This window comes from Lontra canadensis, unplaced genomic scaffold (genome assembly GCF_010015895.1).
Source record: "Lontra canadensis isolate GAN:19392208 unplaced genomic scaffold, GSC_riverotter_1.0 scaffold201, whole genome shotgun sequence".
Taxonomy (NCBI): Eukaryota; Metazoa; Chordata; class Mammalia; order Carnivora; family Mustelidae; genus Lontra; species Lontra canadensis.
In genome coordinates this window covers 622,775-646,138 of record NW_022631195.1, presented here as the reverse complement: position 1 = coordinate 646,138, position 23,364 = coordinate 622,775, and the positions used below count along the sequence as shown (strand labels likewise).

Genomic DNA, 23,364 nt, shown 5'->3' with positions numbered 1-23,364 from the left:
GCTAACCGTCCCTTCCACAACGATGTCTTTCCTCCTGAACCCTCCTGTGAGCAGCAAGGCAGGTTACGCCTCTCACGCTTCACCTGGAAATCTCCGCAGCTAAAGACGTTCACAAGTTCTGGTTTCCACCCAACAGTGGAACGCCTTTTAGCCCTGTTTCCTGCCACTATTTGATAAGGATCGGCTTTCCTCCAGTGTTCAGGAATGCGTTCCTCCCTTCCTTCTAGGTCCTTACCAGCAACATGCTTGCCATCCGTGTTTCTACCCCCAGTCTGTCCACGGCAGTCCAGGCTTCTCCTGCCGTGCTCCTTGCAGTCCTCCAGCCTCTGTCTGCGGCCCACTCCCAAAGCACAGCTTCACACTCAGGCCTTGGTCACCCACCCCCGTAACACAGTGCTGACTGGTTTCCTGTGTCTGCCGTAACAAGCGCCGCACACAGGTGGCCTAACAAACACAGACGTGTTCTCTCAGCTCTGGAGGCTGGAAGTCTAAAATCGAGGTGCTGGCAGGGCCGTGCTTCCTGGGAAGCTTCTAGAAGAGAGCCTCCTCACTTCTTCTAGCTGCTGTGGCTGCTGGCATCCCCGTCTTCACATGGCTTCTCCTTGTGGCTCTGTTCTTTTCTGCCTCATTGGATTTGGGCCCACCCCCATGATCCAAGGTGATCAGATCTTGAGATCCTTAATTACATCTGTGAAGACCCTCTCTCCACTAAGGTCACGGTCAAAGGCACCAGGGATTCAGATGTGAACATATGGTTGTCAAGGCCCCTGTTCAACGCCCTACAGTGTCGGGTTATGTACTCAAAACCTCCACATCTTTTTGTTTTGTGCTTGTTTTGAAAAAATGTGCATGATATTTTGTAGTACAATTTAATGTATGTATAATTTTATAATTATACAATTTGATATAGAGCATTTTAGACACATGTAACTTCTTTTTACTTAATGTTACAACGTGGACATCTTTCTATAACATTTATTTACAATATAATATAACATAATATTCCTTGGTATGGTAACTATATTTAAAAAAATTTTTTTTCACTAAGTAAACTCCGCCCCCAATGTGGGGCTCAAACTCACGACCCTGAGATTAAGAGTCGCTCGCTCTACCGACTGAGACAACAAGGTGCCCCTAATCATATCGTATTCAACCTGACCCTCTCATACAGCATTAAGGTTATTATTTGTTTATTTGATACGAGGACGCAGCAAGGAGTGGTTCTGTAGCTGTTGGCTGTGTCTGTGACTACTGTTTGAAATAGAATTTCTGAATCAAATCGTGTAAAACGCAAGCCTTATCTACACCAAGATACCATTTTTTAGGTATCAGATTGGCAAAAATCCCAACACTTGGATTTCTGGATTGTGTTGGGGAAACTGTGGGAACCAGGCCAGTGGTGGCGCCTATCAGATGGGTGCCCAAGGGGACGGTGCTCCTGGGGGTCCTGGCAGGCGACAGGGCTCCTGGGGGAGGGCCGAGGGCTCTGCCAACTTGGGGGGTTCCCCTCTGTGCTGCGGGCTGATGGCAGCGAAGGGTTGGACGGTACATGTGAGGCGTCACTTTTTGTGCCAAAAGGAGAAAAACCAAGATTCATGTTTGTATCTGCTTGATTTTCCATAAAGAAGTGGCAGAGGAGTGAACAGGAAGCCAGGGGAGGAGCCTTCCCAGCGTGCGGTCCCTGTGTGTCTGGTGACCATCTCCCTGCAGACAACGCGTGCGCTGTCTGGGGAGTTTGTAGGTGCTGATGGTGCTTCTGCTGCGGGGCCCGGGGGGCCTCACTCCGACACCTGCCCAGCGCCCGGATTACTGTTTCAAACGGATGGCAGAGCCTTGCCGGTCTAGAACATGCTAGACATGAGTACGTGAGGCCGTGTTAACAGGTGAGCACAGGGGCCAGCCGCAGGGCCCATCGCAATGGCAGGGCTCAGCCTGGGGCGTGTTGGACCCTCGCACCGGGGCGCGTGAGTCTCCCGCTCCGTCTCTATGCGCGGGGTGGGGGGGGCTTCCGCACTCGAGTTCTGGCGGATTTTTATTTATCTTCTTCTAAGCACTTTATAGCTAGTGTTGCTGATGAAGGCTTTTTTCCCGTATGTTTTTCTAAGTCGTTGTTGCCGGTGTATATGAAACCTCCCGAGTCTTTGAGAGGTGAAGGCCAAGCCAGCCACATCACAGAGGTTTCTTATGGGCTCCGACTGGTGGGCCGTGGGGTTTGTCCTGGTGCGGAGAGGAGCACACGCTGGAAGTTGCGTGGGAGGTGGTGGGTTTAGGAGGGTTCCCTGACCACTGCCCCGAGGGCCTCTTGGCCTGAAGGGGCACTGGCTTGCTCCTTTTGACACTCCCCGTCTTACGGTAGAATGTCCTTGGGGGACCGGGGATTGGGGACCCTGGGAGGACAGCCTGGCGAGCCTGTCTGGCCTCCTGTAAGCAGTGTGTGCCTTTCGTGGTTTACTGGGACACTCTGTAAAAACCAGCGCTGCTGCTGAGTTTTATCGAATGAGTTCTCAGCGTTTTTGAGATTCATATACAGGTTTTCTCTTTTAACCTATCAGTGAGGCAAAACCATATTAATAGAGGTCCTGGGAGCCTCTCCCCCTGGCACAGCGAGAGACCATGCCCTTCTCTCCCCCACAGCGAGGCCTGGATGTCCAGGTCCGGGCTTTGGTGATGCTGAGATAGCCGCCTGGGGCCACCCAGTCAAGTGTCTGCATTAGTGTGCTTGTCCCTGTTGGGAGGGACCAGCAGAAGGGTGCCTTCGGTGGGACACAGGCCTGGGTCTACCACACTGCAGGGGAGCAAGGTAGCCCAGGCTGGGGGCAGCAGCCGGGCCCTGGCAGGACCCGGTGGGTGCATGGCGGTCTTCTGGGGGCTGCCAGGACGAGCCTGCTGAGAAGGGTGGTGGTCAGGCAGTGGGCGGGAGGATGAGGATGGGTTTGAGAGGTAGTTGGGGGAGAATGGCCAAGCAGGGGGTGTGGGGGCCGGAACCAGGATCCCCCACCAGAGTCTCTGGAAGGTGCCTGGTAACAGCGCTGTTCTGGAAGGGGGCTGCACAGAGACAGCAGGCCAGGGCCTTAAGGGGTGACCTTGGCGCTGTCTTGCCCAGCACCTGCAGGAGGCACTTGGCCTGGTGGTGTCATGGACCTCGACCTCCAGGAGCCGCCCAGGGTGGCTGGTGTGGCCGAGTTCCTACCGTCATCGCCCAGCAAGGCATGGCCTCCCAGGCAGAAGGCTTTTCTCCTGCCCAGGCCCCACAGCTTCCCAAGGTGGAGGTGGACTCTGGGCTGTGACTGGGGCGGGGGGAGGGATGTGGCCCCCGTGCTCCTGCCACAGATGAAGTCTGTGGGGTCTCACCGGGTCAGGTCTTCCCTGATTGTCCCATGATTGTCCCATGGCCTACAGCTGTTACACGTGCCCCCTGCGGGGGATCAACTGCTGGGAGCCCCAGCAGGGCTGGCTGCCATGGGGGTGGGGACCATCGGGAGGAGCATCATGCTGAGGGCAGGTAGGGTCTCGGGAGCAGCGGGAGAGAAGATGAGGGTACGTGGGGATGGGGGCAGGGATCCCTCCTTGGTCTCTTGGGATTGTGAAGAGGGCTTTATCCCAGAGGGGCTGGAAAGGAGGGAGGACCTGGTTGGGGTGCTATGACACAGGTTCCAGGGATGCCGAGGGCACGAGCTGGTCCTGGGATTTGCAGAAAGCTTCAAGATGGTTTGGCCTGTCCAAAGTCTGAGTGCCTGGCCCAGGTGACCTGATAAGGTCCTAGCAGGCATGAAGAGCCACGCTGCTGGGTCAGACCATTTGCCCTCCTGAGGATCTAGATAGGAAGCCTTGTGGGCTGTGCAGCCCGGTAAAAGCTGAGGATGTAGGGTGGGCCGCCTTCCATTCTCGCGGGCTAGACCTGGGGAACCTGCTTTCTTTCGTCCTCACCGGTGGTCCATATCTCCTGCCTCCAGGCCCTTGTCCAAGGTAGTTTGAGGGAGCTCCCTAGCTTGGTGAACCCCCAGGGACAGCTGTCTCCAGCCCTTCCTCCCCTGGTCCTGCTGTCTCCACATTCTTTGGGGCTGGCCAGACTCTCCTCTCTTGTCTCTGGGCCTTTGCCTTCCAGGACCAGGATACTGGCTGAGGAGGTCACCGGGTGGCCCAGACCAGTGGCCCAGACTACCTCCTGCAGGGAGTGAGTGGCCGTGGCTTCGAGGTCCGGGAAGCCACCGGCACGAATGACTGGACGGTCACTCTGACCGCGAGGCTATGGGATGGGGAAGGATGGGCCATCAGAGCGCACCTGGATCAGGCCTGTTGACCTGGCAGTCTAGCTGGAGTTGGCAGGGTCCAGCACCGCAAGGTGGAGGCTGTTGGAAGGGGGTGGGGCGCGGCGGGAGCTCCAGCCTGGGCGGCCTGGCCTTGAGCATTGATCAGCCGAAGCCCCGCCCCGAGCTGACAAGCCCCGCCCCAGGCCTCCCGGCTCCGCCCCCAGGCTGCGGCTCTGGCCGGGGCAGTGAGTTGCGGGCCTGGACTCTGCGTGGCGGCGGCACCGCCGCCGTCAGTCCCGGTGGAGGCATGGACCCTTCGAGAGCTATCCAGCAGGAGATCAGCTCCCTCAAAGGTGCGGGCCGGGGACGGGGCCGAGGCAGGAGGCGAGGGCCGGGCAGTGACCTCTATCTGGGTGCAGACCTGCGCAGGGCCGCGGTCAAGGTCTGCTGTCCCGGGAGCAGCCTTGGGGATGGGGAGCCGGAGCCGCCGGAGACCCCAGGCCCATGCACCGCCAGGGCTCCACCTGACCGGGGTCTGCCCTGGGAGGGCCGGGGGCTACACTCGCTGCAGCCCTGCGGTGAGTGTCGGGGGGGGGGGGGCGGGGCGGGCTGCTGCAGCGACGGGGGCGGGTCGGAGGTGAGAGCTGGCCTTTGCGGCGGGTCCGCCCCTTTTCTTCCCTGCCCCTGAGGAGCTCCCGCCCCGCCTGCGGCCCTCCCAGCCTCCCTACCGCTTTGCAGCCCTGCAGCTCGGCATCCGAGGGGACTGGCCAGGGCAGTGGGTATCACTGTGGGGAGGCGCCAGGCAGGCTGGCCCCGGGCAAGTCCACACTGCGGCTCTTTGTTCTGGGGTGGGGAGGCTGGGGGCTGCCCGAGGGTTCCTACTGGTTGCCCTGGAAACCTGGAGGGCCCCGGAGGGCCCTGGAGTGTGAGGGTAGGAGGCCGTCCTGCCCCCCACCCCCACAAAGCCCCCCACCCTGGCCCTCCCGGTGCCGAATCAGCGACTCCGGCTGCGGTTCTGCAGCGTGGGGGCGGGGCAGAAAAGGGCATCCTTCCAGCTCTGGGACTTTGGGGGGGCGCCCCCACCCTGGCACGGAGAGAGACGGGGCGGGGTGTGTGCGGGAGCAGACGAAGCTGCCCGGAACAGCTTGCTCCAGGCTCCTGCCTGCCCCTCCCCTCATCCACCATGGGCGCCCGGGCTGGTGGGAGGGAGGGGGGAATTCCCTACCGTGCCCCGCCCCCTCTCTGCGGTTCCCCAAGTTGCTGCGGTTGCCGGAGCAGGCCCCTGTAGGAGATACCTTAGGTCCAAGTGTTTGGGAGGTCTTGGGGGTGGCTTGGAATCATTTTGGGGGGCATCGGTTGGCTTGGGGATTTGGGGGGGGAGTAGGTCGGGACATCATGCCACAAAGATGGCCTGGATGAAGGGGGTAGGCATGGGCGGGAGAGCAGCAAGTGAGGAGAGGGCTGTGGGGTGCGCAGGGGAGAGCGCGGGAGGCCTGTGGCGGGGGCCGGACCGGGAGAGTGGGCGTCTCTGAACGCGGGGTTGGGCCGGGCCTGCCTGAGTGCGGTCCTGAGCTGCGGCTGGTGCTGGTTCCCGAGCCGCGGCCGGGGAGGCGGGGAGGCTCCTCCGGCGCTGCGGGGCCGAAGGGGCGTGGACACCGTCCACTAGCGCGCAGGCGGTGCGTCCTCCCGGAGCCGGTCTCCCTGCGGCTGGGCCCGCCTGGCTGCCCGCCTGGCTGCAGGGGACAGGCGGGGGGCGGAGGGCGGGGCCGTGGGGACAGTTGGCTGGACCTTCCGCTATAGTGCCGCGCCCGCCAGCCCTGGCGCACGCGTGTGTCTCCCGAGTGCGCGCGCGCGCGTGACGGCGTGTGTGCGCGTGCGTGCGCGTGTGTTCGGGGCGCTGTTTGGGGCTGGCGCTGCGGTGCCATGGCAACGGCCCGTACACCCGCCCCCGCCCGCTGCCAGTTGGCCGCCTGCCCGCGGGCGCCTCCCACCTCGGGATCCCCCACCCCCGCCCTATTTGCCCTATTTATAATCAGTTCCCGCGTTAGCTGCGCTTGGTGGGAATGGGTGTGTCGGCCTGGGGGGAGGGGGAGAGAACAGGTCTGGGGGCGGGTGCGTGCAGCACAGTGCGCGACAGCGGGGTCTCGGGTGGAATGGGGGAGGCACGGGAGGTCCACGGTTAGAGCCCCCGCTGTGGGAGCCTGGAAGTGACTCATGGGTGCGGCCCCGCCGGGCTCCAGGGCCCTGCCGTGGAACCCGCCGACGCTTGTGGACCCTGCTGGGGCCCCTGACCCTCTGCCAGTGCGCTGCTCCTCTCCCCTGCGTCTGCCCCTCCACCCCCCAATACACAGGCGGCCACGTGGCCACCCAGGGCAGGGTGTCCATGCAGCAGTAGGGGCACCAGGCCTGCCTGGGCCGGTGAGGACTTGGTAACGGATTTTCTGTGGTCACTGAGCTTTTCTGGCTTCCAGCAGCTGGCCTGGGGGTTGGGGTGGATGGAAGCCTGCCCAGAGCCCCTACTCTGCTTGCCGCTCTGAGTGTTTGTGGGTCCCAGCGGGCTCTGTTCCTGTGTCCCTGTTGAGCTGGCTTGGCAAGGGAAGCGTTAAATAGAGTGTCTCCGGCCTGGCATTTGGAGGTAGGGGCTCTGCCCCTTTGCCCCTTTGACGGACAGCAGCCAATGGTGGCCAGTGGTGGCGGCTACCCGCCTGGCCATGTGCTACAGCAGCTGCTGCTTCCGTTCTGCCTCAGGCCTCTGCTCCCCCGACCCCAGCTCTCCCCTCAGACCTCAAGCGCCTCCGCCCCCAGGCACAGACAGCCCAGCACCCCACTGTCAGATCCTTATAATTCCACGAACCCGGAGACCACAACCCTGCGCCGGGTCCCCAGCCCGAGGACCCCGTCTGTCCGCTCTGCTCCCTGCTGCCCGTTCTGCCACCTTTTCGGCTTCTTGGTCCGTGGCTGCTCGGGGACACCGCCCCCCCCCCCCCCCCCCCCCCCCCCCCCCCCGCCCTGTCTCAGGAGCCTTGAAGGAAGTGTTTGGAAACTGATGTAATTCCTGACGTCGGAGCTGTGGGCGCGGGAAGGGAGGGGGCTGTTGGGGTGCCCGCGCGGCAAGGTGCCCCCCACTCTGCGAGGGGCCCCTGCTGGCTGTGGGTGGGAGGGGCCGCCGGTGCTGCTGAGTCAGAGGGGGCCGGCCTGGCGGGAGGGCGGGCGGAGGCTCTCGCAGGCGGCGGGCAGGCGGCAGTGCCGGCAGAGTCTCGGAGCCAGAGAGCCCGGCGCGAGAGCCCCCAGCCCCGGAGCCCGCGCCCTCGCGCTCAGTGCGGTGCCCGGCGCCGGTGTCTCAGCTGTGCCGCGGGGGGCCTCCTGGGCCTCCTGGACCTCCTTGGCCTCCTCCCCGGCCCCGCCCGGCCTCCAGGCTCTGGCAGCCATGGTGGCCGGCATGCTCATGCCGCTGGACCAGCTGCGGGCCATTTATGAGGTGCTCTTCCGCGAGGGCGTGATGGTGGCCAAGAAGGATCGGCGACCCCGCAGCCTGCACCCTCACGTCCCCGGCGTCACCAACCTGCAGGTCATGCGCGCCATGGCCTCTCTTCGGGCCCGTGGCCTGGTGCGGGAGACCTTCGCCTGGCGCCACTTTTACTGGTACCTCACGAATGAGGGCACGGCCCACCTGCGCCAGTACCTGCACCTGCCGCCGGAGATCGTGCCCGCCTCTCTGCAGCGCATGCGCCGCCCCGTCGCCATGGTGATGCCCGCGCGCCGCACCCCCCACGTGCAGTCTGTGCAGGGTCCCCTGGGCTGCCCGCCGAAGTGGGGTCCGCAGCCAGCAGAGGACCCTGCCCGTGAGGAGCGGCGGGTCTACCGTCGGAAGGAGCCCGCGGAGGAGCCGGCTGAGCCCCCTGTGCGGCCCGCCGCCGCCCTGGGGAACCTGGGGAGGCCTGGTCCGGAGCCGGCGCCAGCCACAGGTCAGCGGCATCCGGGCCCCAGTTGTGGGGGACGGGAACGGGGTGCCCGGGCACCGACCCGGTGGGCTGGGGTGGGCAGCACACGTGTGGGAACGTCGCTCACTCCGGCAGGTGGTGCTCTGTCGGCCGGCGGTGCCAGCTGCTCTGCCGCTGGACCCACGTGGCTCCTCCTTGCCGCTTGAAGACCTTGGGGTGGGCAGGCCATGGAGGAGCACTTGGGCCGCTGCCAGGCCAGCCCCAGGCTCCCCCTGGGGCTAGGGGTGGGGCTTGTGGGCCTGGACTGGCAGGCCCAGCTGTTCCGCACAGCCCTGCCCCACACCCGCGGGTCGCAGTCCCTGGCCCTGCCTTTGGCCTGAGCCTTCCCTGCACGTCCCCATGGCCTGGCTGCCCCTAGGCTCTCTCTGGGCGAGGCTGTGGAGCGCAGAGGACGTGCCAGAGAGGGACGGGGTGGGGGCTCTCTAGTATCGTGGCCCAGGCCAACTGTCTGACCTTTCTGAGCCTCAGGTCTGTCCAGGGCGGGTGACATCTACCCTCATGGTTTTGTGGCTCATATGGTTTTGTGATGCGGTACTGTGACTGGGAGCGTGACTGGCATGGAGTTGGGGATGGCCCAGGGGGTAGCCCAGGGTTGGGGGGGAGAAGAGCAGACCAGAGACCAGGGTGTGGTGGGCGCTGGGCCCCGTCCTGGGTCTGGGCCGACGGTGGAAGGGGCTCCCAGAGGATGGAACAGGTCCTGTGGTCCCAGGGGTTGCCAGGGGACCCTTCACAGTGTCCTCCTTCCGCAGCATCCCTCTGTCCCCAAGCAGCTGTGCTGGCAAGACTCAGGTGTCCTATGTAGCTAGCTTGAGGCTCACACATGCGCTTTCCCAGCCCCCTGGCCTTGGTGCTGACTTGGGGTGGCTCTGGTGCCCCAGCAGAGGTCAGGCTTGGCTGCCGCTTCCGTCTTTGTGTCTTGTCACCTGGGGAGGAATGGGGTCTCTAAGGGTCTAGGAAGGGGGCCTTCCAGGAGGCCGGCTGGGTGGGCAAGAGTCTGTTCTTGCAGGGCAAGAGTCAAGTTCTATTCAAGTTCTGGTGTGGTCTCGTTGGCCCCATGAGGGCTGGGAGCCCATCTGGGAGGATCAGTGAGGTTGTCGGCTAGAGGGATGTTCTCAGGTGCTCCCCGTGGCCGTGGAAAAGTTGCGTGGATCTTCCAACTCCTCTGTCAGTTGGGTGACAGCGTCTCCCACAAGGGGACGGTGCATGCTTGGCTGGGTGTTTGGTCAGCACTGACTCGCATCCAGTGGGCCCCGGGGACCTCCGACCCTTGCCACCGGCACTCCAGCCCTCTCCCTCTCCTGTCACGGATGTGGTGAGCACGAGCTCCTCTTTCCTTTTCTCTCCTTCCTTCCTTGTTTGTGGCCAGGCTGGGCGGCTGGGCGGGCATATGGACGTAGCGCCAGGATGGGGGACTGGGTGTGGCTGCAGCGGGCACAGTGGAGGGCGCCCCCGGCCCCGACGGAGGTGACTCAGTGTTCCTCCCAGCCGCAGCCACAGGCGGCCGCTCAGAGTTTCCAACAGGAAATGAGCTCCAGCTCCAGGCTGAGTCAGGCCTGCGGGTGTGGGCTTCCCAAGGGCCGAGCGTGGACCTGAGGACCACCCTTGCTGGGGGCACCTTGGGCATGCTGGGTGCTAGCTGCGGTGTGGGCACATCCTCGTCTCTGGGGTCGCACCTAGAGTCAGTGACTTTTCAGAGAGACCCCTTTCTCCCTCGGCTCTGTGCTGTCTGTCAGGGTGAGGCCCACCGTGCTGATCCCCGGAATGGCCTCGGTCAGTGGGTCACCTCTGCCTGTCCAGCCTTGGCCAGGGAGCTCGGACACTGTGAGGCAGTCACACGCGCCTGCTCCGTCTCCGCCTGCGAGCCCTGGTGGTCTGCTTCTCTGTGTGGGCGGGCTTGCTCTGGCAGCCGCATACCGGCCAGACCCGGACCAAGCCCCTGGCCAGGGAAGCCCCCAGCACCCGGGGAGGGACGGAGAGGAGGGATAGACGACGGGGAGCTAGCTTTAGAAGCCATCGGGGAGGGACCCCCTGAGGAGGTGCTCTGAGCTGAACCTGACCGTTGAGCAGCACCGGCCCCACCCAGAGTTGGCCGGGGGGGAGGGGCAAGGGTAGGGGGTGCTGGGAGGACTCGGACCTGGGCGCATGGCTGTGGCAGGAGTTGGGGTTTACTTCTGTGGTGGGAAGCCGAGGCCGGGGCATTTGTGTAGGAATTTCTTCTAGGTTTCCAGTAGTACTTCTTTGCGCGGCTCAGAACTCCAGCCGACCCAAGATGCTCCGAAAGGAAAGGGACCTGATGCTCCCAGCACCGTTGTCGCACAGCCGGTGGCCCATCCCACAGCGTGCCTTGTCTCTCCCGTGTGGCGCTTGTGTCCCAGAGGGAACCCAGGGTCAGCACACGCAACGGTTGTGCTCTTCCTGTGGCCATGTAGCGCCGCGTGGGGGGGACAGGTTTTGGCAACAGTCACCAGCTCCGTGTCTGTGTTGGAGCTCATGCGCCGGGCTCTCTGTGGCACTTGGGCGGGGCTCCGGAGCAGAATCAGATCTGCCTTTCCCGGGCCCGGATCGGCTGGGTGGGAAGATGCCTGGGGGAGCACAGAGAGAGGGACACAGGTGTGGCATTTGGGCAGGCTGGAGACCCACAGGGGCGGGAGGGGGGCTGGGGGGGAGGCGGGGGGCACGCTGCTGCCCGTGGGCTGGTCGGGGCAGGCCATCAAAGACCGGTGGGCCCTGTGGGCTCCACTGAGGCTTGGGGATGTTGGGCAGGCACGTCCACTGTACCACCTGGGCTGGCCGGACCCGTTGCCCCACCGGGCTTCAGCTCTGCTGGCTCCGGCTCTGCTCACTGACTCAGGAGTGGCCATGAGGAGGAGTCACGGCTCCCAGAGCTGGGTGGGGAGCCCAGGGCCTGAGTGAGCCCTCCCTCTGCCTCCCACCCTTCCCTCTTTCCTGTCGTCCCTGCCTTTCCTCCCCGCTTGCTTCGTGGCCTGGCGCGTGCTCAGACGCCATGGACAGGTATAGCATGGAGGAGCTGATTCAGCTGGGCCAAGGTAGGGCAGAGCCCCCCTGGGGAGCTGTGGGCATGGGGGCTCCGGCTGGGCTGTGGCTGGGGCCCTGGGGGCTCTGGGGACCGCCTGCCTTGCCTGGGACACCAGGACACAGAGGTGCAGGATGAGCGGGTCCCCTCTCAGACCTGCCTGTGGGCGTGGCTGGAGGCAGCTGGAGGTGAGAGGCCCTGTTCTAGGTGGGCAGTGGGGGACTACCCGCTGCCCTGGAGGGGTCCTCTCGCTGGCCGTGGAGTCCTGGGGCTGCCACGAGGCTTCCGCCAGAGCCACGGGCTGCAGGACGTTGTCCTTCAGAAATGAGTTTCTGAAATGGGGGATTGGCCAGTGGGAGGTTTGGGGGCCGGCCCGGGGCCCTCTCCTCATAGCGGCTGTTCTCCCCAGGTGGACCATGGTGCCTGTAGCCCAGTGATCAGAGGCTGAGCGTGGTCTGCTGTGGGGTGACCACAGGTGCCGGCCGCTGCCCAGGCCCCCGGGGCCGGCTCCTGGCTCTCCACAGGCTCCCCATCCCCGAGGCTCAGCCAGAGCATTCTACTTCCTTCAGGGGTTCTCTGAGATTGAAATAGAATATGGTGCTTTACGCACAGGAAATGCTACAAAATAGGATATAAACCCTTTTTAACTCTTTGTGGGCCGGGGCCCTGAAGGCCCCGGGGAGGAGAGGGTGGCACGGTGACCCCCATGTCCTGTTTGCTGGCCAGGCTGAGCTCCAGGCCTCCAGGATGTGGCTTGGGCATGCCTGCTGACCGTGACCTCTGGCGTCAGGCCACCTGCAGACCAGAGGCTGTGGGGGGCTCTGGGGTGGGGCCAGTGCGGGCATGGGGGCAGCCTGGGGCAGGGTCCCAGGGCCTGTGCTGCAGGGCTGGCAAACCTTCCTGTGGCTCAGCCCGATTTGGGGCGCCCCGGGTGTCTGGCTGTTGGTGTGACCTTGGAGAGGCTGCTCTGTCTCTCCTGGGCCAGGTGTCGTGTGGACTGACTTGTGTGGGGCCCACTGGGAGAAAGGGAGCCAAGCCCCCTGCGCCTGTGGCCTTCCCCGAGCCCCCACCACTTCCTGCGCCCTGAGTGGCGGGGCGGGGCCAGGCAGGGCTGCGTCTCCTCTCATGGGTGGGAGCCCCCCCAAGCCTCAGTGCCAGTGCTGGGCCGTGTTCTGAGGTGGATTCCGACGCCAGGTGGCCTCTTATTATTAGAATCACGGGCAGGAGCCTGGGGCTGAGTGTCGGGTGGCGCCGCCCCCAGCAAGACCGGACTCCGGTGAGGGCCCCAGTGCCCTGCTCTGCACGTCATGTTCTAAGTCTGGACAAGTGACGGGCCCTGCTTGCTCTCCTCAGATATTTATATCCCCCCCTGCCCACCCCTCCCCTCCCCCATGGACACAGGCACTGCTGCTGACAGAGGCTCGGCCGGCCGTGCCCTCCTCCCACCGCCACCGTGGGGCTCGCGGCCGCCACCGAGGGGTTGTGACCCTGTGCACAGCCTGCTCCCACTCCCTGTCTGCCCCGTGGGCTCCCGCTGCTGTCCCTAATGAAGATCGTGCCGGGTAGGTGGGCCGTCTTTGAAAGCTTCCTGAGAGCCCACAGGGGCCCCTGGGGATGTGGGCCGGAGGCTCTGTCTGTCCTTACTTCCCCACACACACCCTGCCCTCCCAGGCCATCGCCCCAGCCCTCCCTTGGACCGTGTTTGCTGCCCCACATGGGGGCGTTGGGGCTCTAGGGGGGTGCTTGGGTCCGCTACAAGCCTGGGGGGCCAGGAGGGGCCGGGGTGCTGCCCCCCCACCCCTGCTGGGCTCCTGGCAGCTGTCACCAAGAGGGCTTCTTGGAGGCAGAGTGGGGTGCTGGGACACTGCAGTCACCGTCCTGGGGAGGCATGGGGGGGCATGCTGAGGCTGCTCGGGCTGTGCTGGGGGGGCGGGCTGTGCGTCACTACAGGTCCCTCCTCCTGGCGGGTGTGGCTGTGGGTAAGCAGGGGTTAAGTTTCCAGCTAACCTTGAGCGTGCTAGCTCTGCGTGGGGACAGCTGAGCTGGGCGCAGCGGGAGGTGGGTGGGGAGATCCGAGTGTCCGGGAGGGAGGAGGGGGGAGAGGAGGCGGGCGGGAGCACAGTTGGGGCTGTGGACCAGACCAGTCCCCGGGGCCACGGGGCGCCAGGCAGACGGTGCGGTAGGGCAGTCCCGCAGGCTGGGCCGTCCCAGGTCCCGAGGCACCCCCCCCCCCCCCGTCTTCCAAGCAGGGAAGGGAGGGGTCTACCGGGTCTCTGGCAGCTGGCTCCCAAGGGCAGCTCCGCCGGCTGTGCCCACAGCGGTGCAGCCCCAGAGCCATGGAGCCCTTGGGCAGCCTGTTTCCCTCCCTGGTGGTCGTGGGCCACGCTGTCACCCTGGCCGCCGTGTGGCACTGGCGCAGGGGGCGCTGGCGGGTGCAGGACGAGCAAGGTAAGCGCCTCTGGCAGCTACCACCTGGGCCGAGCTGGGGCTGCGGTTCAGGGACAGGAAGGGGAGGGAACAGGGAAATTTAGCGGAGGGAGGGAGGCAGCCCTCACCCCGCCCCGCCTCCAGCCCGGCAGGGGCAGTGGCTGCTGACTGCAAAGGAGGCGCTCCTGTACGGCTCCTGGCCCTGCTCTAGAGCCCCTGCCCCCAAACTCCTCCGCACCCACCTGCCCAGGCTGGGGCTCTAGGGTGAGGGAGCCACTGAACCCCAGCCCCACCCCAGGGAAACGGGCAGGGTCTTCAGTGAAGGGCCCGCACACAGTTGAGGGCGGAGCTCCCCTCCCCAGTCTCGGGTCCTGCACCCCTTTGCCAGGAAGGCCTCTGCCCTGCTCTCAAGGACACAGGAACGGGGGCTGGCAGGTGTAGGGCAGGTGCAGGGCTGCTGTCCTGGGGCAGGTCCTGGGAGAGGCTTCTGCCCAGGACTGAGGTGGGGCTGGGCCTGACCACCCCTGCCGGGCCCAGGACTGCCAAGGGGCAGGCAGCCAGGCTGCAGCTCTACCCGACCGCCTGCTCAAAGTCACCCGCTCTGGGCGCCTGCAGGCGGCAGCCAGGGACCGCCCAGCAGGGATGGGGTGGGGCCTGCCTCCTCCTGTGAATGGGGCGGGGGCGGGAATTGGCCTTGGGGCCTGAGGGGCTGCCCTAATGCGTTTGGCGCTGTGTCTTGTCTGTGCCTGGGTGCACCTGGGGGGGGGGGCAGGGGCTCCCAGTTTGGGTGCCAGGCCCGCGGGACCTGAGGTCTGAGTCAGGATGGGGCTTCTAGGCGTGGCTTTGGGGACCTGGGAGCCGCGAGTGACTCAGCTGCGGGGCGTTTAATACAATGCATGGGGCCGGCTCTTCTCCCCGCAGATTTGATCTTTCCTCCTTTCCTCCGCCCACTGTGCCCCCGTCCCCACGGGGGGAGGGGCTCCTGTTCCGTTGCTGTCGTGGGCTGCCCTGCGGTGCCCCTCGGTTCTGTTCTTGGCAGTTCTCAGCTCTCTGCTCCCGGCGCCGTCCCCAAGCCCCAGCCTCTGGGAGCGTCAGTCCGTGGGCGTCAGTCTAGGGGAGTTTCCCGGCGCCTCGGCGTCCCCCGAGGCTCCCCTCCGCGGGAACCCGGGCACCCGGCGGGTTCCCATGCCCCTTTGTTCTGTCGGGCAGCCTCCCTGCGCCGCCAGCGCCCCGGGCCCCGCGGGGTCCTCTCCTTCCAAGTAGGGGCGCGGCTTTCCGGCGCGCGCTGGGCGGGGCGCCCCGCCGGGGGCAGGTTCCTCGGGTCTGGGCCGGGCGCCCGCTGCCGGCGGCCTTGCGGCGCGGGCTGGGGAGCAGAGGCTGCGCGCGGTCCTCCTCGCTCGCGGACCCCAGGGCGCCCGGGCTCATGGCTGCGGCGGGCACAGGGCGGGCGGGCGGCGCCTTCGCCGTGCGGGAGGTCGTGCTGGAACGGCCGCGCTGGCTGGACGGGGGCTGTGAGCGGGCCCGCAGGGGCTACCTCTACGGGCAGCTGTGCTGCGTAGGTGCGTGCGGCCGCGGGGCGGCTGGCGGGGGGCACGGTCTCCCGGGGAGCCACCGGCTCCGGGAAGGGGCGGAGCGCGCGCCCCAGGTGCAGCCCCGCCCCCCGCTGCGGAAACACCTGGGAAGGACGGCAGCGAGCTCGGTCCCCTCGGGCCCATCTGTTCCTTATCTGGAGTCCGGGGTTGGGAAGGTGGGCGGGGCCGGCCTGGGCTTCGGCCGCGGTTTCCTTCTGCGTTGGGCACCAGGCGGTGGGCAGTCGGGGGAGGGCGGGAGGGAGGCGCGGCGGCGGCGCTCCAGGCCCTCTGCGGCCTTGGGGCTCTCCTTGGCCAGAGGGCTACCCTCGGTCCGGAGGTTTCCGGTCCCAGGAGCGTCTTCATTAGCTGTGGGATCTCCAGCCTGAGTTTCCACATCTGTACAAAGGGGCGATGATACCCCTGAAAGGGTCGTGGGCGGCTCCGGGGGACCCCGGCTGGCGGCAGAAAATCTGCTGTTCTGGACAGTACAAGGCGGGAGTGCCCCTGCTGCGGAGGGGGCCTGCTGAGGCCGGCAGTGTTGGGAGGCTGGTGTGCCTGGGGGAGGGCACGCAGGCTGAGGCAGCCTGGGAGGGCTTGCCTCTTGATTTGAGGGTCTGAATGTGATGGGGGAGGGTAGCCAGGGGCAGGCAGGGCTGGGAAGAAAGGGCTTTGGAGGTGGAGGGAAAGGGGGAGCTCAGAGGCAGGAGAGCTTCCCTGGGGGAGCAGGTGCTGGGGCTGCCCACCCACCGCAGCATCCTTGGAGACCCCGAGTGGCAGAAAGCTGGAGAAGGAGCTTGGGCTGGGGCCGGGGGTGGGGGCTCACACCAGTGTCAGACTTCAGGCCCTGGCTCCTGGGTCCTGTTTGTCCTAGAATTCCCTGCTCGCACCTCCTGGCCCATTCCCAGGGACCTTCCCCAGAATGACACCCACACCTTTTCCGGCAGGGACCCCGCCTCCCTGCTCGTGCTGGACTTGCCCAGTGGCTGCTCGTGGCATGTGCTCAGTCTAGGCGTCTGGAACTCCGGGTGGCTGCTAGGGCAAGGGGTCCTCTGAAGAGGCATTTCTGCCCGCTCCAAACCTGGGGAGGGGGCAGGTGGGTGTATTGGGAGCCAGATTTGGGAGGCCTTCGGGAGCGTGGAGAGCTGATGTCTGGTGGGGTTGTGGAGACTGCCTCTCCAGGCCACCTCGCTGCCCTGGGCTCTGCATGGGGGGTGGGGAGTGTGGAGCTGGACCTCCATCCTGTGTCTGGAGCCAGGTGCAGAGCCGGGGCTCCAAGCCTGAGGATCTGGCTGTGTCACTTAGATGTGGGGGGCGGTGGGGTGTTATCAGCTCCTCCTGGCAGGCGCCCCCTTTACCCCGTGGTGTTTGGGCGCCCTCCCGTGGCCACAGAGGGGCAGCACGGACGGGGTGGGGTGAGCTTTTCCCGGAACCTTGGCTGGGAGGCTCGGGGTAGGGGGGGCTCCGCTCGCAGCTGGATCGCATCAAGCCAGATGCTCTGACTAGAAAATTCTTGTGGCTGTTTGGGCGGCTGGGGCAGGAGTGCGGGCCATAGGCGGGTCTGTCCAGACCTAAGGAAGCCGGGCTGCACCCGGGCACCCTTCACTCTGCCTCCCTTTACAGCCCTGAGCAGCTGCTCTCTGTGAGCCCCGCCCGACCACAAACAGCCCCCAGGTGTGGTTTCCTCTCCTGTGAGTCACTCCGGTCCCCTCCCGGACCCTGACTCACTGGTGCCCCCTTCCCCCCGCTCCCCAGTGCCCCCTGCACCCCTCCTCCCCCTAACTCAGGCCGAGTTCCTGCAGATTGGGGCTGGGCGGTGCTGCCTGATGAGTCAACGCTCAGCTATGTGCCCGCTCCTGCCCCGCCGTGTGCTGTGCCTCTGGACAGGGGGCACTGCTCCAGGATGTGCTTGGTGGGCAGCTCAGAAGGGCCCAGCTGGCACGGGACCATAGTGGTTCTTGAGCTGGGGCATCGTGGGGCCTAGCAGGGGGCAGAGGCCACAGAAATAGGGCCCAAGGGTGTGATCTATAGTGCTGCAAGAAAGAGGCGGTCAGCTCATCCCCCCAGCTTGGGGGTCACTCAGCTTGGGGTCCCAGCTGACAGGGTGGGCAGGCTGAGGGGTGGACCTGGGCTGAAGCCCCGAAGGGAGGTGTGGCCTCGGGGGGCACCCTAGGCCCAGCCACACTCAGGCACCCCTCCCTGTGGCAGGGTGACCCGTGGGGTGGCTGGGGGGCTGGAGTGTGGGGCAGCAGGAGGTGTGCAGCAGCGTGCCAGGCCCCCTCAAATCCCTGGGTGTCCCTCTGGGACTATGGCAGCCGGTGGGTGAGGAAACCCCTGGGTTTCCTGTTTCTGTGGGGCCCTGGGTGTGGCCATGGGGGAGGGGCTGCCTTCCTCCTTCCCGCTGGGGGGGGAGGGGCGTGGGCAGGGCGGGGTGGGGCTCGGGGCGGGGACAGCGGCACGAAGGAGTCCGGCGGGCAGGGAGCGGCCACACCAGCTCTGCCTGGAGCCGAGCGAGCCCGCGGGTCCCGTGCAGCGCCAGCCTCCAGCCGCCTGTGTGCCACGAGGGCCGGAGCTCAGCGCGGGGGGCCTCGGGATCGAGCGCCAGAGGGGTGGGGCGGCACCATGTCTCAGCACCGGCTGCGGGTGCCGGAGCCTGAGGGCCTGGGCCGCCAGAGAACCAGCTCGGAGGATAACCTCTACCTGGCTGTGCTCAGGGCCTCGGAGGGCAAGAAAGGTAGTGGGCAACCCTGCTGGGCAGGTCCACTTCCTGCCGCAGGAAGCCTGGCACCCAGCGGGGGTGGGGACCCTGAACTGGGGACAGTCTGAGACCAGCTAGGGCCCCCAGGGCCTGTGTGACACACCCTGGCCCCAGTGCAGAGCTAGGGTGGGGGTGGGGCGTGGGCAGCCACTGGTGCCCAACATGGAGAGGGCTGGCCTGTGTTGGCAAGGCTGGCACTGGGCTCTGAATCTTGATTATAGGGCCGTGGTGGGTGGGGGCTCCCTGGGCCCTGGGGAAGCTGGCTGCCCTGTTGGTCCTGACTGGGAACCTTTCTGCCCAGGTCTCTAAGGCAGTGTGTGTGGGGGTGGGGCAGCCGGGACTTGGACTCTGTGGGCTTAGAGAGTGGCTGCCAGCTCTGGACCCTCCCATCTCCAGAGAGAGACAATAGGGGGATTGAGCGGAGGCCACTCGCCTGCCCAGCACCCGAGCCCCCGCGCGTGGGAGGGTGCTGGGTCTCTGGGATTCTGAGACCCTCTTCAGGTGCCGCCCACTGTGTCTGCCTGGTGGTCGCCTCCTGGGGGCCCCTGCGGCTGCTCCCAGGCCTTAGGTCACCTGGCTTTGTCTCTCCCAGATGAACGGGATCGTGTGCAGAAGAAAACCTTCACCAAGTGGGTCAACAAACACCTCATCAAGGTTGGTGGCGTGTGGACACGTGTGTGCATGTGTGTGCAGGGTCATGGGGTGGAGGAGGGCGTCCCTGTTCCCATGGCTGGAACAAGGGCTGCTCTCACTGTTGGCCAGGGCTCACCTTTTCTCTCTGAAACCTGTTATTCTCTCTCCGTGCCTCCCCCACGCCGCTCCTGCTCCTGCTCCTGTCTCCCCTCTCTTCCTTCTCCTCCTCTTCCTCCTCCGGCCTCTCCTGCTCTCCTCGTAGCACTGGAGGGCAGAGGTAGGTGCCTCGGTGGGGGCGGGGCACATTCTGGGGTCAGGGCCTGTCCCCTCTCCGCCAGGGCCTGGTGGCGGCTGTGTAGCAGCCCAGTACCGCTGTCCCCACAGGCCCAGAGACACATCAGCGACCTGTATGAAGACCTCCGTGATGGCCACAACCTCATCTCCCTGCTGGAGGTGCTCTCCGGGGACAGCCTGGTGCGTGTACCTGCCCGCCTGCCCCCTCCGGGGCCCCGCCTGCCTCTCACCCAGACACCCCTGCCTGCCTTCCTCTCTTGGGGCCTTTCCCACATGCCCACTCCACATCTAGTCTGGCCTCGGCCCCTCCTGGGTCTCTCGGCCTGGAGCGTTGGGCCCAGCTTGGGAGTGTGGCCCATTCCCCGTGCCGTGGGCTCGCGGCCCCGCTGCTCTCTGTAACCTCACGCTCTGCTCTGCTTTGGTTTCTCTGCTGCTTGGACTGTGAACCTTGGCCTCTGCCCTTTACCCTATGCCCTGCTCTGGCTGGGCAGCCAAGAGAGCGGGACGTAATCAGGAGCTCGCGCCTGGTGAGTGAGTGGTTGTGCGTGCCGGCTGAGGCAGCGCGTGGGCTCCCCCAGACCGGGAGCCCGGCTCACCTGGGGCTGGTGGCCCATCTGGACCCACCTGTGCCTGGCGCTTGGGCAGGCAGATGGCTCTGTATCCAGCTGCCTGGTGTCCTGCCTGTGGCGGTGCCCGGGGCTGGGACTGGGACCCACCAGGGCTGCTGCCGCTGTCCAGGAGGACCCTGCCCCCAGTGCCACTGCCCTCCGCCCGCGGCTTCCTGGCTATTGTCTCCTCCCTTCCTTCCTTCCCACAGCCTGGGCCTGGCTCCTGGACTTCCAAAGCCCCTGCCGGGTCTGGTCTCTGGGCCACCGGTCCCCCTTTTCTAGCTGGGGAGGGTGACGCGGGGACATGGGAAGGGCTGCTGCCCGCTGGGGAAGACCCTTGGCTCCGTTCCCGCAGTTGCCCTGGCGGTTCTGAGGGCAGGCAGGGGGCTGCAGCTGGAGGTGGGACTGTGCCCCTGTCCTGGGGTTCTGACTGGCCGGGCCTCTTCCCGCAGCCCCGGGAGAAGGGGAGGATGCGCTTCCACAAGCTGCAGAATGTCCAGATTGCCTTGGACTACTTGCGACACCGGCAGGTGAGGACACTCGGCCGGCACGGTCGCGAGCCCCTTCCCCGCCGCGAGCCCCTCCCCGGCCGCGAGCCCCCTTCCCGGCCGGCCGACAGTGTGGCTGCGGGTGTTGCGTGCAGGTGAAGCTGGTCAACATCAGGAACGATGACATCGCCGACGGCAACCCCAAGCTGACCCTGGGCCTCATCTGGACCATCATCCTGCACTTCCAGGTAGTCTGGGGGCTGGCCGGGCGGCCAAGGGGGGGGTGTGGCCCAGGAGCCAGGGCCCTTGGCGTCCTGGCACCTTCCTGCCAGCCCCAAGCCCAGCCCCAGACAGCGCCCGTGCCCTGAGCTAGCCCCGTGGCCTGAGGGCTCCGGGCTCTCTCTGGGGCTTTCCTGTGCTGTGCCCTCTGGCCCGGGCTGGGCAGGGCGGAAGAGCCTCCCTGCAGAGGAATGTGTTCTCTGTGCATCGTGCGGCCTCCTGCCCCGGGAGGGTTTTGGAGAAGCACCCGCTGCACTGGCTGACTCACCCGCTGCCCGCCCCAGCCGTACAGGAAGCCACAAATCTAGGAGCTGAGCAGGCAGAGCCTGGTGGCACGGCAGCTGAGTCACACAGGCTGGCAGGCTGACAGACAGGCCGCCCCCCGGACCGTGCCCATCCCCCAGAGACCCCCACCCCCATTCTGGAGTTGCGGGGGGGTGGGGGGCTGACCTGGGCCCTATCCCCACTGGGACCACCTTTCCTGGGGCTGCGGCTTCTGGGCCGGCCGTGGTGCCCACGGCTACCCTCCTAGGGCCCGGCCTCCAGCAGCTCAGGGAGGCATCCGTGATGCCCACCCTGTGACGGTGGCAGGGCCTGGGGACTGTGACTTATTCCGGGGCAGCCCGGCGAAAGCAGCCTGGGCTGTGGCGCTGATGGGGGAGGGAACCTGATGGCCTCCCCCTGCCTCCGCTGGCCTGGGGGCTCCTGTGGGGCCCGTGTGCTCGCATGGATTCAGATAAGCGCCGTGGGTGCCAGACGGGGCGCGTGGCTATGGCTGAGTGCTGCTGGCCCGCCGCGCGGGGCAGATCTCCGACATCCAGGTGAGCGGACAGTCTGAGGACATGACGGCCAAGGAGAAGCTGCTGCTGTGGTCCCAGCGCATGGTGGAGGGCTACCAAGGCCTGCGCTGCGACAACTTCACCTCCAGCTGGCGGGACGGCCGCCTCTTCAATGCCATCATTCACCGGCACAAGTATGTGGCCTGGGGCGCCCCAGGACACCTCAGCTGGGTGACTGCAAGCAAGTTGGGGCAGGGGCCGTGGCAGGAGGGGCATCTGCTGCGATGGGAACCTGCTGCCCTGGGGGCTGTGTGCCTGTGCTAGCCCAGCCCTCTGGAAGGGTGCGGGCACGCCCAGCCCCGCCAGGGCCCGCCTCTGCCCGGAGCCTTTCTGAGGCTTCACTGGTTTCCTTGAGCCAGATGGCGAGTGAGCTGACGGCTCTCAGAGCGGGGGGCCTCAGCCCCACGTGCACGCCCCAGAAGGGGCCAGGGTGGCCAGACCACGGTGGGAATGGCTCTCAGTGGACCTTTGCCCCAGTCCAGAACCTGAGGCCTGGGGGGCAGGGCAGCCGCAGGAACCGTCTGCAGGCGGGGAGCCTCTGCTTGGTGTGTCCCAGCCTCTGTGCCAGTGCAGGCTCCTTGAGCTCCAGAGGCAAGGCCACGTAGGCAGGCAGTACTGGGCACTAGAGAGGTGGGGGGTTCGTTTTCAGGGTGAGTGTCCTGCCCCGTGGGCCTCACAGCACCCCCGCCCCTCTGCCCACAGGCCCACGCTCATCGACATGAACAAGGTGTTCCGTCAGACCAACCTGGAGAACCTGGACCAGGCCTTCTCCGTGGCAGAGCGGGACCTGGGGGTGACACGGCTCCTGGACCCTGAGGGTGTGTGCCCTGTCCCCTGGCCCCTGCCCCTCTACTGCCCCTTGCTGGGTCCCCTCTGATGTTGGTCCCTTCCCTGCAGACGTGGACGTCCCACAGCCCGACGAGAAGTCCATCATCACCTACGTCTCGTCCCTGTACGACGCCATGCCGCGGGTGCCTGACGTGCAGGACGGCGTGAAGGCCAACGTGAGTGGTGACTGGTGGGCGGGGGCAGGCGGGGGGGGGGCGGCCGGGGGGGGGTGGCGGGGGGGGGGGGGGGCCCCCGGGCGGGGGGGGGGGCTGGCTGCGCCTCACGGCTCCCCCCGTCTCCGGCCGCAGGAGCTGCAGCTGCGCTGGCAGGAGTACCGGGAGCTCGTGCTGCTGCTGCTGCAGTGGGTCCGCCATCACACCGCGGCCTTCGAGGAGCGCCGGTTCCCCTCCAGCTTCGAGGAGATCGAGGTGAGCCTGGCCTCCCACCCCCCTTCCCGGTCCGGTGCGGCCCAGGCAGGCAGCTCAACACACGCTTCTCCACAGATCTTGTGGTGCCAGTTCCTAAAGTTTAAGGAGACGGAGCTTCCGGCCAAGGAGGCGGACAAGAACCGCTCCAAGGGCATCTTCCAGTCCCTGGAGGTGAGGGGTGTCCTGGACGGGGGGGAAACGGGGGCAGTGCCGGCGGGAGTGAGGCCCTCTTCAGCAGGGAGGGCAGGGCCTAGTGGCTGAGCTGTTGGGACTAGAGCTGTTCCAGGGCGGGCAGGCTGGGGGGCCCTAGGGGGCTCGGCCCCTACCCCCCTGAGCTCGGGCCCTGCCCACAGGGTGCGGTGCAAGCGGGCCAGCTCAAGGTGCCCCCCGGCTACCACCCGCTGGACGTGGAGAAGGAGTGGGGCAAGCTGCACGTGGCCATCCTGGAGCGGGAGAAGCAGCTCCGTGGCGAGTTTGAGAGGTGGGCGGGGGCAGGGCTGGGGGAGGCAGCTGCGGGGTGGGGCCCGCGGCCGCGGGGAGCCACCCGAGGGTGAGTCACTGCCTGGGGAGGAAACCACCCCCAGGCTGGGAATCCCACACTGGGGCCAGCTCTGCTGTGGGCCGCGGGCAGGCAGGGAGGCCCGCGGCAGGAGGGGTGTACGTCTTGGAGCCCGGCGGGGGGACCCCACTCACGGCGGCTCCCGGGGGCGCCGCAGGCTGGAGCGTCTTCAGCGCATTGTGAGCAAACTGCAGATGGAGGCCGGGCTGTGCGAGGAGCAACTGAACCACGCTGACGCCCTGCTGCAGTCGGTGAGGGCAGGGAGGGGAGGGGGGGGGCAGGAGGGAGGCAGGAAGAGCCGGGAGCCTGCCACGCCCTGTGGCCAGTGGGTGGAGAGCAACCCCAGCTCCTCCCCTGGGGCGCTGCCAAC

The 23,364-nt window shown here is 66.2% G+C and overlaps 1 protein-coding gene across 24 annotated transcripts in view; it reads left to right on the top strand.

Moving 5' to 3' along the window:
• Positions 1–23,364, top strand: part of LOC116861563 (plectin) — a 52,260-nt gene that overhangs the window by 10,704 nt on the left and 18,192 nt on the right. For 2 of the 24 annotated variants that reach the window (XM_032848218.1, XM_032848229.1), the window contains exons 2-14: positions 18,631–18,692; positions 18,934–18,948; positions 19,056–19,145; positions 19,457–19,492; positions 20,026–20,103; positions 20,217–20,309; positions 21,147–21,313; positions 21,882–21,997; positions 22,077–22,183; positions 22,316–22,435; positions 22,511–22,606; positions 22,789–22,916; positions 23,152–23,245. In XM_032848218.1, the coding sequence (XP_032704109.1) occupies positions 18,631–18,692; positions 18,934–18,948; positions 19,056–19,145; positions 19,457–19,492; positions 20,026–20,103; positions 20,217–20,309; positions 21,147–21,313; positions 21,882–21,997; positions 22,077–22,183; positions 22,316–22,435; positions 22,511–22,606; positions 22,789–22,916; positions 23,152–23,245 (1,202 nt within the window). Of the gene's footprint in view, positions 1–4,509; positions 4,604–7,662; positions 8,216–11,237; positions 11,299–12,694; positions 12,848–13,454; positions 13,734–15,102; positions 15,272–17,887; positions 18,015–18,630; positions 18,693–18,933; positions 18,949–19,055; positions 19,146–19,456; positions 19,493–20,025; positions 20,104–20,216; positions 20,310–21,146; positions 21,314–21,881; positions 21,998–22,076; positions 22,184–22,315; positions 22,436–22,510; positions 22,607–22,788; positions 22,917–23,151; positions 23,246–23,364 lie in introns of those variants that run through there. The other 22 variants (XM_032848219.1, XM_032848231.1, XM_032848220.1 and 19 more) reach the window with 20 other exon arrangements.